At 28.7% G+C, this 20,483-nt stretch overlaps 1 protein-coding gene across 1 annotated transcript; it reads left to right on the forward strand.

Annotated features, from left to right (window-relative positions):
* The first annotated feature begins 5,890 nt into the window (after nucleotides 1–5,890).
* On the forward strand, nucleotides 5,891–19,967 carry LOC147075077 (multicopper oxidase 3-like). The gene is made up of 8 exons (XM_085943303.1): nucleotides 5,891–5,894; nucleotides 7,665–7,830; nucleotides 8,998–9,121; nucleotides 9,713–9,923; nucleotides 10,818–11,035; nucleotides 11,867–11,983; nucleotides 17,957–18,113; nucleotides 19,843–19,967. The coding sequence occupies exons 1-8, from the start codon at nucleotides 5,891–5,893 to the stop codon at nucleotides 19,965–19,967; spliced, it is 1,122 nt and encodes a 373-aa protein (XP_085799429.1).
* Nucleotides 19,968–20,483: the final 516 nt, after the last annotated feature.

Below are 20,483 nucleotides of genomic sequence, written 5' to 3' on the forward strand. Positions count from 1 at the left end.
AGATATACAAACTCGTCGACTGTTTCGAGGTTTTGGAGTATACTTGGTGTTGGTAGAAGGTTGGCCCGATCAACAACCATTAACTTGGTTTTATTCCTATTAATAAGGAAGCCGTACTTGCGACTCTCTTCCTCTACCCGGTGTAGCAGCTCTGTGAGTTCTCTTTCATCAGCAGCGATTAGTGTGGTATCATCTGCGAATCTTAAGTTGTTTAATTTATGGCCACCAACTGTTACTCCGCCTTGCCAATGATCTAGGGCTCTTCGCATTATATGCTCTCCACATATATTGAATAACTGGGAAAACGCACTATTTACTCTTACCTTTGTGTGACTATTGTTATATAAGTTTTTGATAAGACAGGTAAGGTGTGATGGAACTCCCATTTTTTTCTTCTGGAAAAAAACATTTATGACTTATATATTTCTGTCTATCATATTATATTTTAATTTTTATTTAAGAAAATATTTATAATAATTCATTGCTTGCCTTGGGGATGAAAAAGGGTGAAAAGAGCTGCTGGGAGCGACCCTTACCTAACAACCTATCAATATCAGCTTAATTATAATTTTAAATGATAATATTCTATTGAATGAGTATTTTTTTAAGTGAAAATCATATTTATACCGTAAGTAGTGTACCTGATATACACAATATAAATTTAAAGTTAACATATAATTTTGAAGATTCTTAGATTCAGAGAGTTAGACCAAGTTGGTTTTGATTCCACATCTTTCGGGTGAATTCCATTATCCCTAAAGCTACAAATGCGTATCAGATCTATGCAAATTAATCTGCATATCTAGGTACGTTATGTAAGTTTCAGCAGAATCTACTAAGAATTATACCCGGAAGGGACTTTTTAACCCTTCTAATTTTAATTTTAATTCTAATATACATAATTTTGAAAAACACTTTCTGAGAGAATATAATTATCATAATCAATAGAAAAAATCTTTTTAAAAAAAGTAAGCCACCCCGGCCGGGAATCGAACCCTGCATCTCCTAGGTTTACGCCCCGTCCGTCGCATTTACCAATATGCTACGCAGTGACATACTAATTGCGACAAATTTTAACTATTGGCCTTTTAAATACTCACTCATCAGCGTTCTTCGAAATCAAGATACTTTGGCAATCGGTTTTTGTTTTTATTAATCAAAGTAGATACCTATTACTTCAATTACTAACCGACGTCGTGGATTACTCTAATATTTTTTATGATGTAACTTACTTCTTGAACTTGCTAATAATTTATAATTAACTATTTCTTTTATTCAACGCTGATGAGTGGGTATTTAAAAGGCCAATAGTTAAAATTTGTCGCAATTAGTATGTCACTGCGTAGAATATTGGTAAATGCGACGGACGGAATGTAAACCCGGGAGATGCATGGTTCGATTTCCGGTCGGGGTGGCTTACTTTTTTCAAAAAAAAATTTTTCTGTCGGTTATAATAATAATATATTCTCTCAGAAGTGATTTTCAAAATTATGTAGTTCAATTATCAGAATGGTACATTCTTAAATCTTGTAAATTATTCGTTGAATAAAAGAAATAGTTAATTTATTCTAATAGATTTAAGTTTTGTATTGTTCCATTTGACTCGTTTTTTGCGATCCGGGTTTCGCCTTTCGACATCCTCAGGCGAAACCCGGGTCGCAAAAAAATACTTAAATAGAACAATACAAAACATAAATCAATTAGAATTAAAATTCAAATTATACCTTATATTATAATAGGTATAACAAAATCCATAATTATTATAACATATTCCTTTTTGGTCACATCTTGTAACAAAATTTATAAAAAATCACAGTACGTGAATTCAAATTTACATAATATCAATATTTATAGGCCTGTGATGTTTTTCAATTGAACACATAAGATTCTCGACAGAGTATCTATAACAGATTTTTATAAAAACATTAATGAGTCACGTAGGTCCTAATTTCATAACATAACTCGCATTTTCCAAAAATCAAGCTTTGAATTAATTGCAAAAGAACATTACAGCACTATTTTTCGTAATCATAAAATAGTAATGACAAATCATGAATACTAATGGGTAATATTATGGATTTTATTTTTTAAAGTATTTATGGATCATATTATGTGTCCTTTTAAAATTTGTAAAATACGCCATTATAGCAGTGAGAGAAAAAATAAAGATTTCTGGTTGGTTAAAAAGACTCTAAGGCCAGAATATAGTTTACCCAAGAGCGATTTTGGAAGTAGTTTTTACATAATATTAAAAATGATATTTTTTTGATATCCAACTATTTTTTTATAAAGATTGATTCAGTTAGAATAACTTGGTATTATTAACTGAAAATAAAAAAAATCATAAAATGTGAGTTGTCTCTAGGAAACCTAATTATTTGTAAGACATTCAATCAAACCCTTGAGTTTTAGCCAGTAATCAAAGACAAATTGAAATCCAACACGTGAATTTGAATTGCGACATTCAAACCAGCAAAGCATAACTTTAGAAACGGACTGAATAAAGCATTCTTTTGACTCTCCTGTAAAATTGTATTTTGTTATGTCGGAGGTTTTAACAACTCAAAAACGAAATATTATTTTAATATGAATCAAATTCGTAGTAACCATATTATTACACAAATACTAACATATACGTATGAATATTGCATTAAATTGCGTTTTATAATATTAATAATATTATATTGGTTTGTAGATATAATAATATTCTTTGATTACTTTTATCGTATGCAAATATATAGATAGTAGGTTATCTTTTCAATTAAATTTTTATCATTATTTTTTTAAAATCTATTTGACATGCAAATATATATTTTATTGTTGTGAATAACAATTTCATGACAACATATATTATTAAAATTGATAAAAGGAAGTATATTTATCCACACGCAATACATGAACGCCATGTAGGTTAGTAAAATATTGTTATAATATTATGCCTATTACAAGCTTTATTTACAAGAAAATGTGTATTATTTTTTATCTATATTGATATATCTCAATAAAAATAAATAAATGAATTGAACAAATGTGTTCAAATAAAGATTTTTTACACAAATAAAATTTATATTGTTGAGTTTTTATCTTAATTTTACTGCTTATCTATATTAAAGTATTTGCACACATTTACGTTTTTTATTGAAATTTTACCAACTGTCCATTTCCCACAATATTATCTCATTTATATCCCCCATCACACCGGATACCAATAATATTGACAGTAAATTTAACCTTTCTTTTTTTATGATGTTAACTGTCAATTCTTGGTGGAAATACATTGCATTACTTAAATAAATATACAATAATAATATGAGTGTTATGTATTACTACTTTGGTTTAATTTAATAACAATCAAGATCTGTTTCATATGTTTCAAAAGGACAATATCAATACTTTATCACTGATATCTTTAAGGTAGATAAAACCAGTCATGATTATCACTAAACTAAGTGGAGGTAGTATTCAATAATAATGTATATTAAAAAAATATAATATATTTCCACCAAGAATTTACACTTAATAGTAATATTCACATGGGATGCTACAAACACAACTATGAAGAGCATTATTCATATGATAAATAATTTAACAATATTTAAAATCAAATAAAAACTTTGGTTTCCACAGTTTTATTATAAACCACACCATGTGATCAAAATACTGATACTATTTTTTGGCCATATCCAACACTTGCAGGAGCATATAATATGTAGACGACACCAATAATCCTGTTGCTCGCTATTTTAGCATCATTCCAGGCCATACCAGTAGCTCTGCTGCAAACACTTTATATAAAGCATTATTTAGTGGCCTTCTAGGATGCCTGAATCTGGTTGGCTTAAAGCTCTCTTTTGGTGTCCACAGCGTACACGAGTCCGAGTCAGGTCCAACATCGCCTCTTCACACTTCACACACCACACACACTTCACACTTCACACAAAAACACACAAAAATTATTCCTATCACAAGTAATAGCGGATTTACCAAAGCATCAATTCAATTAACAGCCATCAGTTAGGTTTTTTGTAAGACTGAAACTACTCAAGGCTAAATGATATAACCATATAACACTATACGCATAAAAAACACAATATGATGACGTTTATAATATAATAATCTGTATTAACATAATGCTTACGGGCCCTTTTAATTAATTTTATAATTAACGTGTTAATTTGCATTTGAAAAGTAATTAGCAAAAACACAATTTTGTGCGGCCCATAAGCATTGGGTTAATTTCAAAGAATGGTAGATGTGTATGTAACATGCATACTTAAATTATTATATTCAATATTGTAAGCGGCTACATAGAATATATTTTTTTAAATTTAGATATAAAATATTAAGTAGGTAAATAATATAATTTTCCAAGGTAAAAGTAAAAGTTTAAAATAACATAACAGTATTGAGTGTACGAGAATAATAATATTTAACAATATGCGTGATATTTGAATGGTGTCAAATGTCAAATATTGGTGGAAAGACATTTCTTCAATCAAAATAAAATATACATTTATTTAGAATGTTATGCAAAAACATTCTAAGTACCTAATCTATCATTTATTTGGACTACATTGATGCGACAGGTTAATAAAAAATCTTCGTCTGTGATGATTACAATCTGTTTACTATCATCATTGTCCATATCGATTTAAATTGCACAAAATGTCTTTTTGGTACTTTGACTTCCCTTTAGTGTCAATGGAATATTAATTGTATTTTATAATGACTATCCAGCTGGATGTCTGGGTGTTTTTCAAGTAGTTATAATATATTTATTTTAAGAGTTTTCAAATTATTTAGTTTATTTTCAATTAAGAATGTTACATTCTTAAATATTATAAAATATTTGTTTAATTAAATAAATATATGTATTTATTTACCTTTATCACTAATAAAACAGAGAATAACAAAAATTACCATATTTATAAAATAATGTATCGAGACATCACTAGGATTCAAATCCGGAATCCTTGGTAGGGTGTAAGAAGCTAGTTTCGTTCGCTGTATTACGAGGGAAGATAGTAATATTTTTAAAGTAGTAATTTTTACAGAAATTTTCGCAACTCTGTTAGAAAGATTAGCATGCACCCATTTAATTATGTTTTTTTTAAGTTTATTTAAAAAAAATATATACGTACCTAATTAATTAATATTTTTTAATAATACAGAATACTTAATTTTTTTTTTATTGAAAATGCGAAAAGAAAAATAAAAGGAGATCAGAAACATACACATTAGAATAAAACGTCAACAAATTAGACTTTTGGAATGCAATTGTGTAGGTTATAAATTTCGTTAAGTAAATTTTTTTTTTGATTTTTTTGGTACTGTTCGGTTATACCGGAGGCAGCGGAAAACGCATTTTGAAAATAGCCGATAAACTGGATTATTTGTTAGTTTGGGTTAGTTTAGGTTCGGTTAGGTTGGGTTAGGTTAGGTTAGGTTAGGTTAGGTTAGGTTTGGTTAGGTTAACCTAACAAATAATCCAGTTTATCGGCTATTTTCAAAATGCGTTTTCCGCTGCCTCCGGTATAACCGAACAGTACCATTTTTTTAAATATGTATTTATATTATAAAAGGGTTGTTTTAAATTATGGATATATACATATGAGTGGTTCACAAGCATAGTGAACCAAGTCCATTCTGGTTTTTTTGAGTAAGCTCGGTTCAAACATAATATTTGAGTATTTCTAATTCTGTAAGGGTATAATTACAATTATAAAGTTATTGTGTAATGGAAATCATACCTTTACAGAATAAAAAATACTCAAATACTACGTTTGAACTTAGCTTACTCAAGAAAAACAGAATAGACTTGGTTCACTATGCTTGTGAACCACTCATATGCAGTTTTGGTATCTAACGTAACCTTACTTATCGGCGGATAATGGGTATGGCTGTTATGACTTTAAGAGTAACAAGGGGATAAAAATGCAAGTCATGCAGCATTTACAATTAAAGTTTAGAATCTACGTTGGACCCCTGTCAGCCACGTGCTGCAGATGACTTAAGGTACTCTCGACCCTGCTTGCACTTTCTTCAAGCCAGCCAAATTCCGTCGGTCTGGAAGGCCGCTAAATACCATATTACACAAGATATAATATACAGCAAACTACGGGATACAGGCATGATATCAAAATACGTAAGACTAACGAGAAAAGAACATTATTAACTAAGTTATTAGAATTATAGCTTAAGAAGGGAAAAAAAACAATGCACACGCAAAATACAATGAAATATCTTACCTTATCAATCTCTGTTTCGTAAACAACCAACAGTAATAATGTATAAATCATAAAAATACTCACAACAATAGTGAACTGCAATTGTCCATTTATTTACTTAAGATTGATATCAATGGATTATTTATGTGTGCAATAATATTTCATTAGGAGAAAAGAAAAATAGATTAACAATGGCAATTGGTTAATTTAAATACCTTAAAAAAACAATAATAATTACATTAGATCTTTTGCACACTGCTTTTGAATATAATACAATAATATATAAACCAACAACTAAAGGGTACTGAATATACTTGTCTCTGACAGTTTAATACAACCGTTAATTTGTCACAGTTGTTTGAAAGTGTTCTTCCAAAATGATCAACCTTCGCAAAATATTGTTATTTTTCTGTATTTTCGAGTTTATACTGGCTTTTTCAAATGCACAAGAACGTCCCATTATAGGTATGTAATAATTAACTTATAACGTAAATCGTACGAAAGTATAAGTAAAGTTAAAAAATAAACAATGACTTATTTTGTAATCTTCAAAATTAACTTTTTATGCTAGAACATCTTTATAATAATATTATATATAATATCTTCTAAGATACATACAGAGTTTCATATTGTATCCAGAGTATAACAAATATATTTTTGAATACTACTTATATTATAACAATTAAAAATTTTCTTTTCTTTTGACCGTGTCCAATTCTTATATGGATATATGTGCCTCTACAGGGTTGACGTTTATATTAACAGATTTTGGTTTTTACGAGAAATAGATATCAACCACTTGCTCTACTTATTAGGTCCAGGCAGCTCTCGTGGTGTAGTGGGTAAGGCACTGGCCTTCTGCCCGAGAGTTATGGGTTTAATTTTCGATGAGGACACACTATTTATATGTTTTTCTCATAGCCTGGGTGTTTTTGATTATCCAAAATTACTAACAACCATCTTGTACGAAAAAACAAGAACATGGTTATTAATAATTCTTAAAAAAACCTATTAGATCCATACTCTGACTCAAAACACAAATAAGAAAACAATATAAATACACATATTCAGACCCAGGGTTCGAACCTAGGACTCACGACATTTAAATCCGACGCGTAAGACACTCAGCCACCGTGAATTAAAAATATCGAGCATTAAATTACTCATTTAAAATCATCTAGAAAATCGATTCTAATAAAATTACAAGTATCTGAATCAAACCGAACTTTAATAATTATCCAAATGCTTGGAAAATAGTTAATATATTGACTATAATATTAATAAGTTCCCTTTACACATTATACATTTTGTAATCAATATATATATCCTAATGTATTTAATAAAAATTATCCAACATAAATAGGGTGTTTGACAAGACGACATGCTCTCTTCAAAAATATTAAAGGTACCTATCTCATAATCGTAATCTCGTTTCAGAAATTCCCGATGATATTGATTTGAACGATTTGGACCGATATCTTAAAACGGATACATACGCTGTGGATATTGAAGGCACCGATTGCAAGAGGCCATGCATAGCTAATGCACCAAGAAGAATTTGCTATGACAGATTCCGTGTTGAAAATTATGCAGCTATGGGAGCGTAAGTGTATTTTATATTATACTTCTATATCTTTATATACTAGAATTTTATGCCATTATGTATTATGTAGGTAATTAATATGTAAATAACTGATATAACTTCATAACCAAACCAACAATATCATAGTATGTACATACAAAAACACTTATCCTCTTCCAAGTGTTTACTACTAGTTTATAACAATTTTTATTTACATAATTAATATAGTAAACTTTAATTAATGTTATTAATTTAAGACGTTAGTATTATAAAAACAGTATAAAGAGTTTATACAAAAATTATAAAGTAAATATTTGGAAGTAGACTATTTTAAGAATTATGAAATAAAACCCACATTAGATTTACTCCTTCTGGCGTATGTAGTTGGAACATATAAACATCCAAAGTGGTTTGGTAAATATTAATAAATATTTATGTACTAAAAAATGATGCCTGATTCATAACATCGATAATTTATTAAATTTAGTAAGTATGTGGAGTTGTCATTTCATAAATTTGCACTCCGGCTCTAGGATGGCAATGGTGTAATATATTCAAAAAATATTATTTTACACACATTATATATTTATTTATTGATTACTACGTAATAACTTAATATGAGTAAATATTATTTGATCTAATTTTATGCGAGGTAATCAGGTGAAGAGCCGTATCAGTGTAATAGTAAAAAGTCAAAATATTATAAAAGTGTATTCTCTACCTACCATTATATTATATGGCTGATATACATTCTCAAACAATTCCATTTTCAAATAGAAAAAATACACTTCCGGTGGTTAGCATAGAATAGTATTACATTATAAAAAAATAATAACATATTATCCTATGGGGAAGTGGTACTATTTTTTCATACACATCTAGTGCTATTTTAAAAACATGATCCCACAAAATCCCAGTATATTCACTACTATTTCATGATAAGAGACAAAAAAATATTATCGACATAATAATATATTCATTATAATGGTTGACAACCTCATAAAATATTTATTGTTTGATTTGGTAATGAATTTAAATAACTTTCGCACTAACAACTTACTGTTTATTTTCACTAGATAAAATTGACAATTTGACCAAATTAGCAACTTTTATGATGTTGTCAACTATTGTGTGGGCAGTTCTTAATATAATATAATTTGATTTAAATAACAACTTTTCATATTCCAGGGCTTGCGGAAATTGCTCAAGAGGTGTCCTTTCCGACTGTTATTTGCCTCAATGTATTCCAGCTGATGGATTTGAAAAATCGCTCCTAACAATGAACAGACAGGTTCCTGGACCTCTAATTGAAGTGAGTTAACAAATATTTAAGATACAACCATAGGCTATTTAAATATGAATTGTCTTTGTATGTAGTGTAAACTTTTACATTAATAGCTCTAAGCATTTAAATTTTATTTTGCAGTCTGCAGTCTAAGAAACACAATTCAGTATAATAATTTTCATCATCGTTTTACCACAGCTTAATACAACTATCGAAAATCCTGATGTGGATATAACAATATCACGATTATTTAGATTCACTTAAGTGCCTACACTTTGAACCTTGCAAAAAATAAATCTGCATTAAAAACAAACTTAAAATAAAATAAATACATATTCTGCCTTTTTTCTTTAACATCTATGATCAGACTTACCAAATCCTACCTAAATAAAACATAAAATATGTTAAAAAACATCCATATTACATTACATCCAATCTTACCTTATACATCATATTATAAGGTAAGATTATTACAAACTTAAAATTAACGATAACTGATCTCGTATAACCTTGGTATTACTAACTTGTCGAAGACTTAGGAAGTTAACAGTATACATAAATAATTTTATATAATTTTTCTGATATATATGTCTGTATCTCTGGATTGAATTATTCCAGGTTTGCCAAAATGATTTGGTTATAATTGACACGCAAAATCTTTTGCATTCTGATTCGTACTCCATCCATTGGCACGGAATCTTACAAAAGCGCACCCCTTATATGGATGGAGTCCCATTCGTAACTCAGTGTCCAATCCATCCAGCAACGAGCTTCCGTTACGCATTTTACGTAGAAGAAGCTGGAACGTTCTTTTATCATTCACACTCAGGTATGTTCTCAATTACTACATATGTTACTCTTACTACACTCAGAAATATAATATTATATCAAGCATTAAAATGGCAAAGACTCCATTTTACTCGATTATTTAAATCCTACCTTCTTAAGAAAAATAGTTTTTGATTGCATATTAACGTATTTAAATAATAACTCGATTATTTTATATTCCACAAAAATAAATTAATTTTTCAACGACATCTGTCGTAAATGTAGGCTTGTATTATAATATAAATGTAAATAAAATATAGGCCATTTCTTGTCAACTATTGTATGTATTATGATTATTTTTCAAGAAATGCAGATTTTGTATTGACTTTTTTGCCTCACGTGACCTCTATAGCAATCAGTCACATGTTAAATGAAGATTGTTTTTAAAATTAAAATTATTATGACGTAATGATTTTTTATGTGTACTTATAAAAACACATAATTTAGACTCATTGCTCAATTCTGTATCGCCAGTAAGCTATGATTTTTTTTTCGATTTAACGTATCGTTGTCATTTGTGTGTACCTATTATTCATTAGTAATATCATATTCTGTTTTTATTTCCTGTAAGAACACCTGACAAGTGTGCACTTTTTCTTTGATCTTCATAGCTTACCTCTATAGAAAAGTTACTCTACGCCACTAGCACATAATATAATAATACTATCCAATCATGAACGTCTAGACTTTGAGAAAATCAACAGATTTATTATGAGCCAACCAAGAATAAAACCAGGAGCCCCCGGATGAAAGGCCACAGCCTTACCTAATGGACAGTCCCAAAAATATATTTAAAATACCCTCTTCCATTAAAATAGAATCATAAGTATTCAACTACTTAACAACAATTATTCCAAGCATTTATTCAATTATAATTTTTTTTCATATTTTCCAGGAGTACAACGCTATAATGGAGCCTATGGTGGCCTGATCGTTCGAAAGCCAGTAAGCCTCGATAGCGTGGCCAACTTATATGACAGAGATGAACACACCATTATTGTCGCTGACTATTCTCATGATGCGCCAGAAATGTTCCTCATTGGGCTCCCTACAAGACTACCTGGACTCTTACCGGAAGCAGTTTTGATAAACGGACGAGGAAAATATTTAGTGGTGTGTATTAAGTTATTATTTATTTTGATGTCACTGATGGTAAAGCGTCGTCCGATAATATCGTAGGATCCTGTATTTGAATCCGGTGTCTGCCAAAAAATACAACCGTCTCTATGTGGAAGCCCATAATATGATGTTATATAATAAAATATTATATAATACAGAATAGTAATAATAAAATTTCACTTATGCAAGTGCAACTTTTTAATGTACCCAATGATTTTTTTTGGAGTACAAAAAAGAATATTTTGATAATAATATTCCAAAATTTTAGCTTGAAACGTGAGGTGTTATTACTTTGGTTAACTTTCTTCGACTGCGTAATTACGCCGTAATATCGTTAGGTTATTGCCAATTATTTATATGTCTCAAAACATATTATGGAGTTATGGGCATTTAAATTGTTGACATCTTCTATAAAATCAGTGTTAGCTTAAGCCCAATTAAATTTAGATATTATCAATACTTTGTAGTTTATTATATTATTTAAGAATTTTAACTAGCCCACAATATCTAAGAATTATTATTACACAAAATGTTATTTATTAATAAACTGTCATTCTTATAATTATTGAGACATTATTTGATACCTTGATTCAAAATACAAAAACCCATAGCTAAAATTACTAGGTTAACGTTTGATTTGATAATGAATACTTAATAAATTTATTATAATTGAAACATTGGTTGTGGAGTTTATTTTTTTTAAACAACACTAAAAGCAGTTTGATAAGTTATGGCTTTATTATCATTTGGTTTTAAACTGATTATGTAATAAAATAATTGTCTGTTCGATAAGTGTCTTTTTATAATATTAAGTTATATTTTCAGAACTCTACTCAGCAATTTACTGTATCCCCATATGAAACATTCTATGTGAAACAGGGGCTAAGATACAGATTCAGAATTATCAGTGCGGCCAGTACGATTTGTCCCATACAAATTCAGGTATTTATTAAACAATTTATATTAAAATAAAATTATTTTTTCACATTAATGTATTATATATTATATACTTTGAATATAATATCTCTGATATACATTGACTGTTGAGTACTATCTGTATTATAATACTTTTATATAGCTATGCTTACAGTCAATGAAAAAAGAACTTGGTAATAATTTATAATTCTTAAAGCTTACTCTAACACAACAGTCAATGAAACGAAACTTAGAAATAATCTTAGAAAAATTTAAGTTACTCCGGCCCAATCCAAAAAAAAAATGAACACGCTAAATTTCACCACTATCTTGCTATATTATCTACTTTTTTGATCATTTTTAGATAGAATAATCTATCACATATGATTCATATGTCAATATTTTTATATGGGTAGCATTATATTACTTTCGAATAAGTAAGATCTAACTACGTATAATTGATTTGTTGTAAAATAGATCCAAAATCATAGAATGACAATCATTGCTACTGATGGCAACAATGTAAATCCGGTACAAGTCGACACCTTGGTTATCCTGACAGGAGAACGATACGACGTCATAGTAACGGCTGACCAGGGTAACATAAGACCAGGCATGTTTTGGTTCCATGCAAAGTCTATTGGTGCCTGTGGCGCCAGAAGGATTTTCCAGGTGAGTACCATTTACTCAAACATTTAATTTACTATAAAATACAATTTTATTAAGGTTGAATGCGGGTTAAGAAGTTTATTTTATTAGCCTGGAAAATTGACGGAATTTTTTTTTATGGGTGAATTGCACTCAATTCAATAAAAAAGATGTCTTAAAAGTTGTTACGAAATGACTCAATATCGGGTAAATAAGTCCGCAATTATCATTTAAATAGACCACGGTCAATAATTTTTTCAACAGGGTTTTTAGAAAATAAGTATTTTTAAAATCATACCGCTAATAATAAGTCCAAATAACACAAATGACCATTACGCTAAATTGTTCGATTCCCGCTGAGCGTCATATTTTTTTGAAAAAGATTTTTCTAGTGGTTATATTATAATTATTATTTCTGATATGTTTTCAAATTATAATACTGTCATATTATTCTTAAATCATGTGAATTTTTTCTTGAATAATAAATGAATACCGGAAACTTAAAAGGCTGTATGTGCCAAAAATTATGAAAACAGTTTTATTTAGGAAATTGATAGCATGTGCCAATGCAAATGTCCTACAGAAGGGTACAAGTGCCACTTATGCCCGGAAATGATTCTTGAAATTTTCAGAAGATGGCGTTGGTTGTATGAATTATCGTATATTTGATGTGTGAATTGAATGTTTGAGTGTATTCTTAAATTTCCTTTACCTTCTATTTTTGAAAACGGCACTAACACCCTTTTAAGTTTCCGGTTTTCAAATAGGTTTCGTCTATCTCTAAATACTGATGTGATGTAAGTAATACTGAATAATAATATTATAGTTATATGCAAAATATTTGATTGACAGAAAGTGATACTGGTTATTAATTATAATAATTATAATATCATCAATATCTTTGATAATTCAGTTCATTCATTTTCATCAGCCGAGGTTGATGAAAAGCCTCTAAATTTTTACGGCAGTCCTTATTCATTGTAAATTTTTATATCAATCACACACATACGTATATTAAATTTGCTTGTGTTTAGTAAGTGGTAATAATGAACATATTAATAACTATTTAAATATTTTTTATAGACAGCTGTCATTTCTTACCTATCGACCGGGACTCTAGGATTAATTCCTTCTACAATTCCAAACTATACTGGATTTCCGCAAGTTGTGGTAAGAAGTAATCCAAGAATTTTTTCTCAACTTTCCTCAAGTTTTAAAAGGCGACTCTAAATATAGTACATAAGGTTTCTTGGTATTCTATTCACCGTTTAATATCAATTAAAACAGTGAAAATCATAAACACCCATTCTACACAAATGGTAGTCGAGGTAATAGAGCGGCCGCTTAGGAATATGTGAGATTTATTTTCAACTCCATGACTAGGTAACAAATGATGTTATTTTTCAATGTGTGGTTGACCCCGTACAACGAATAATATAGACTGGAAGACATAGCTAATAACTAATAGTCGTAAAAAAGTATGTTAACGAAAAACCTCTACTCTTTGAGGGCTCATAATTATTATGGTCCGTTGAGAAGCGAAAATTAAATAATTACAAGATAAAAAGAAATTTTTATTTACAACGTTTTTAAATTTTCTGTTGAATCATATAAACCTGACTTGACTAGCTTAAATGATCAAAAAAAAATTTACTTGATAGAAATAATACTGAAATGTCATTTTAACATTTCATATTGATTTCCACAGTAACGCACGTATATATTAATAATTTAGTTGCTAGGACCCCAGACCTCTAGCAACAAATAGTAGTGGATTGGATTACGGATTTCTTCCGAAATAACTTGTCATACAACACAGTATTAACTGAAAATGAATTCAATTCTGCTTAAAAATAGCTAAAAGTAATAAAAAAATGCATTTGCATCGTGTTCTGATATATTCTTAAAGTTTCAAATGTCTAGCTAGTCGGGAAGTTAGTTAAAAATTGATTGCAAGATTTGTACTGGACAAACAACCACCGGAAAAACAAGAATACGAGCTAATAAAAACGTTGTAACATAAAATTAGGCGTACTGATCATTTTCTAGCAACTGCAACTAAAAATTACTGCCGCAATTGATAGTAAATACATCAATTATATTAATGAACATGTATAATTCAAAATACATATACCTACATAACGTTAATAAAAAAATCAATATAAAAATGCTCCTAATACTATTTTCAGACGGTAAGTTGTTAGATTGTAATATTAATGATATCACGCAATGTGATTACAATACGCAGAAGATTCTCTGAAGAATATTGGTTAATATTCTCGTATTTTACACATTATTATAATATGTATGAATACATCGTTTCAAACGTGAGATATCGCATAAACGACTATTATTTCATATTATTAAATATTCGTCTAAGGAATTCTGATTATATATTGGCAAATTTATAAAAACTCTTATCATATTGGTTTATCAGTTAAATAAGTACTTAATAATTTATTTTCTTTCAGACTATGAATGACCAAGTACAACCATGTACAGGAAATGCAAACAATGTTTGCATCGAGGACTTGAAAGCCCCTGAAGGACCTGATTATTACATTGGGCCCCCTGATCAAAAATTCTACCTCACTTTTACCGTAAAGCAAATGATTACCAGCCAGTTTTTCAACAATAGGACTTACGTCCCATTTTTTAGTAAGTATTACATAATCTACGGATTTTTAAAATACTCAAGCAAATATGTGCATGCTTTTAAAATGATAACAATAATAGTGATTACATTATGTATAGTTCATAAGTCTACCGTTTTGCAATCTGTTTATTTTAAGGATATCGGGACAGAGTTCTCTTGCTTACACGGTTATAAATAATTGACATTGATATCCTTTATTTTATTATTTTGAATTAACTACATCATAATATTTTTATAATGGTCTAAAAAAGTTATATCATAATAATGATAATATCAATATGAAAATGTTTTAATGTATTACTCATCAAAAACACCTGAATTTTTTGTGCTTTGCTAAGTATTTTAATAGTTGCAAAGCAATCGTACTTTTAAAACATAAAACAAATATGGAGACCAATAAATATATAAAGATAGCCAGGGAATTAAAAAAAATGTGACACTTTGCAAAAAGGAATATTGGACAAACACTGATTATAATGTATATGGAGTGCTCACCTCCTGGGTTAGTTAAAAAACAGTCCTTTGGGAAACATTATATAATCGTCCCAAAATTCATTGTTTAATAAGAACTTATTGTACACACACTTACTGCAAAACATATTACAGTATTAACTGTATAGGAATATTACTTCACTCATCACTTCAATAAATGATTTTTTAAACATCATAATTGTGTTATGGAGTAATTGCAATTTAAAAGTTTGACATGCCTTATAAAATCAGACATAATACTTATTTCTTTGTGCTTTATGTGCATGTTTTATATATCGGATGGCTTTGATTTTTTTCTAGCATACATAATATCATTATATAAATATTAATCTGTACCAAAACTATCGACATACCCACCAACTGTTGGCAGTAAACCCACGTTATATATATTTAAATCGGAAAGCATTGTAAATAATGTAAAGTTCCTCTGTCATAGAATTACAAAGCCATTAAAATTAAATGCAAAGGGCTATTTTTATACAAATAATAGTAGTTGAAATAAATATACAGTATTTCTACTTGACAACCTATCATGTTAAATATCTAAATTATGACAGAATAACTTAAAAAATATTATTTAATTGAATCAGCTTTTACTTGATAGAATACTAGTTTACAATATTAATTAAATGAAAATATAAATAATATTAAATTCTACAGAATATTTTTAAGTCGATAGCTTTTTCGGTTGTTACACCATTGTCAAGATAAACTAAAATAAAAAAAAGCTGTCGATGCATAACTTAAGACGTATAAAGCTCGTAGAATGAGAAAAAATGATTTCCTTCTCTTACGCTGTTGATATTTATTTAAAAATAATACCCACTTACTAAACCATATAAGCTTGTTTAAAACAATTAAGTTTGAGTTTTATTCTGAACCGTAGACAAGTTGTCTATTTTTGTAGTCTTGACATTTATGTTACAAACGAAATAGCTATTAATTAAAAAAAAACTGTGGAATTCAATAAAATTTATGTTACAATAATTTTTAAAACAATTGTTGTTTCTTTTTACTTAGTTAACATTAGTTATATGTTATGTTTTGAATACCAATAATAAAAGTAATTTTTGCTAAGATGAGACTAAATCTGTGATACCCGAAATATTTCAACAAAACGTGACCTAAGTTCTTTTACCCGGCAACTACAGAATGGTTGTTACCTAAAATTAAATAATCTTTTTTTACTTACAGATTCATAAATTCTAGAAAACTAAAATTTCTACATCGACAATAATAATATTGAATTTTATCCACTAAACGCAACATATTATTCACAAAGTCACAAAGTAACACCCTGCTTCAAATCATAACTTTCTTACAGATATCAACAACGACAACATCTTCTTAGGAACGATGAATGACATTTCAAACGTTGCCCAATCTTCACCACTTCTGAGTCAATTCAAAGATGCCGATTCTTCCAAATTCTGCAGTCCTGGTAATACACCTGCATACTGCAATGCACTACAGATTTGCGTATGCACTCAGATGCTTAATATTACACAGAATGCGCTCGTCGAAATAGTTTTGATTGATTCGTCGCCAGGTAAGAACATACATTTAATATACGTGATAAAAATATGTACCCGAAAAATTACGAGAGTCAGCAATATAAATAAAGAGGTGTGATACATTGATAAGATAACTCATGTTTCACACGCATCGAATATTATCGCATATCAAAATCTCGCAACCATTCCCATATAAACGTAGGCGAACAATAGTCTCGCAATAATAATCAATGCATGTAAAACCGAGGTAAGACATCTGCCAAGATACGTATGTAGATGTTCCTTATAAACAGTATGAGAAATACAGTTTAATTATTATTGAAAGTAAAAAAAAATCACAGTCCACATAAATTCATTCCTCCCACAACCCTTTGTCTTATTTTGCATGTGTAGATTAACGTAACGAGTGAGAAACATCAAATGAAGAGATTATAGTAGAGAGAAAAAATATTTTTTTAGTACTTACCTACATCATTTTACTACTGCTATTATTGTTCTAGTAGAGTCAGAATTCTGTGGGTTAAGCGATAACTAACATCATTAATCTTATTCATCATTATTGATTGGGTGTTAAAGGTAACAACATAAGATGAAAATTAATAAAGTATATTGATTTTTTCAGATTTGTCTACGGTGATCCATCCAATTCACGTTCACGGATTCAAGTTTATTGTCATATCTCAAGGACAGTTCCCAAGTCCTAATAATCCACTAACTGTTCAAAGGATTAAGGCATATGAAGCTGCTGGATTATTAAAAGGAAACAACACAGATCCTGCTGTGAAGGATACAGTTGGAGTCCACAGTCAAGGCTTTGCAGTCATCAGGTTCAAAGCTGATAATCCTGGTAATTTTATCATTTCATATTTAATAAAAAATATAAGTTTGTATTATAAACTCTCAATAATTATTAATTGTATCAGGTTCAAACGTCGGTTAAATTAACTTGTTATATAACCGTATTTAATCAACATATTATATTTCGAATCCAAAGTAAAAATCATATTATTTAATGGTATGGTTTACATAAAATGCTTATTTATTCGGCTTACATATTGATGAAACCCGAATTTAATTAAAAAAAACTTTTAAGTTAAAAAATTTCTTCAGTTTCCGAGAATCAATAATATTATAGTATAAGATGAAAATTATCAATAACAAGACAAGCTTGTTAAACTGAGGTAGATGAATTAAACAAACTGAAACAGAATCAAATACATAGGTACCTACTAATATAGTTTATTATCATAGTGATGCCAAGTGATATGCGGCAATTTTTGTTATATCAATAATTATTTCTACTTAACTTCTTAATATACTAAGTACGTTGATTCATTCTTGGCACTTTAATTTAAATCACAAATGCTGATTTCCAAAATTAAATTAATCTTCAAGTGCTATAATAGATGTATGAATACTCTTTAATTTTGTTGTAATTAAGAAAGACACAGAGTTTTTATTGGTAAAGCACATTGGTGTGAATTCAATGGATACAGATTTCAATCCTAATTCAAATAGGTATACTATATATATATTTTTTTCCGACCATGTCCGATCCTAATAGAATCATATGGACCTCCATAGAGTGGAGGTTTGTCCTGACAATTTTTGTTTTTACGAGAAATGGATGTCAGCCACTTGCTCAATCTATCAGGTCCATACTCTGACTCATACACAAATTGAAAAACAATATGTGTACTTGCCAGACCCAGGATTCAAACCTGGGACCCACGATGCAATAGGTCAACGCTTTAACCGCGTGGCCATCGTGGGTGTTATATTATATGCTATTATATCTGAGATATTTTTAACTATGATAGAGTATATTGTATACTGTATATACATACATTGTATATTGAATAAATTCATTTACTTATATACTAATATAAACTGAAAATGCCGAATTATTATGAAAATTTAATTTGTAGGTATATAAAAAAGAATGAAGTGAAGTGGGAAAAAACTTAACCAATATTTTTATTGTTTTTTTAAAAACCTTAACAATTATAAATATCAGATTGGGAAAATAAAATACCAATAATATTATAATATCAATTTATAAAATCACATCCTGTTATTGGTGGCAAGTGTTTTGAAGATATAAAATTTCCTAGCCATTTAAATTATCATCACCAGTCAAGGTTAATATAAAAGCTTGAATTGGAGTGTTTTGGAATAATTTATTTGACCGTCTGAGCTAGATAGCCAATTTGTAACAAGAAATCGAACACACTTATTTTTATAAAATACATATAAAATAAATACCTACATAACTACGTTAATATTTTTACAAAATTATCAAGCGCTTTGGTTCGTAATTTTTTTCATTTCAAGCGCTGGGTAATATTCAATATTATAAAATATCAATTCCTTTTCATTGATAAAATCATAATCATTTTACTCTAACACCTATAATATTTTAATTATGATATTAATCTGTTACACTTAAAATTATTTTTGAGTCTGCTTTACCCGAAGTAACAAACATATAATAATATTATCATTAGACAGTATATTTTACACATAGGTACAATCTACGAATATGCCAAGAAGTAATATAATATTTATATTTTCAGGAAAGTGGCTGGTTCATTGCCACGTAGAAGATCATATGGTGTTTGGAATGAGCCTCGTATTAAATGTCGCAGGAGCTGTTCCTGCTGTTCCTAACAAATTTCCGACCTGTGGAAATTTCCACTAAAGCTTTCATATTCTGTCTAGATAACATCTTATCATATTAAAGTAAAGTTATATATTTTATTTTCTTATTATTAAATATATACGTGAGTAAAAATATAATATTTTTCTTATATAACATTATAAAATTACATTAGTACAAGTACATAAGTATCATAAAATATTATTTTTGATTTATTTTATTATCTATGATGATTAGGGTGTAGTTAAGTGGTTGTATTATTTATTAATCAAGATAATGTGTTTTATTTATACTAAAAATACTTATATAATCACCATACTATTAATATTGTGTAATTATTTAATTAAAAATAATATGATTTGCTATTAAGAGCTGCTGTTTGTATGAGCACTTTTCACTGTTTTTTTGCATAAACGAATTTATTTATTCTTTAATAATATTATATACTATATCTATTGTGTGAATTAAATTTTAGTAAAATAAAAAAATATAAAATACCTACACAAAACTCTTATTATTTCTTTATATATTTTTTTCATTGAGTTTTATAATATTATG

Source organism: Rhyacophila brunnea, unplaced genomic scaffold, assembly GCF_057557595.1.
Source record: "Rhyacophila brunnea isolate RB1 unplaced genomic scaffold, BYU_Rbru_1.0 scaffold_15, whole genome shotgun sequence".
Classification (NCBI taxonomy): Eukaryota; Metazoa; Arthropoda; class Insecta; order Trichoptera; family Rhyacophilidae; genus Rhyacophila; species Rhyacophila brunnea.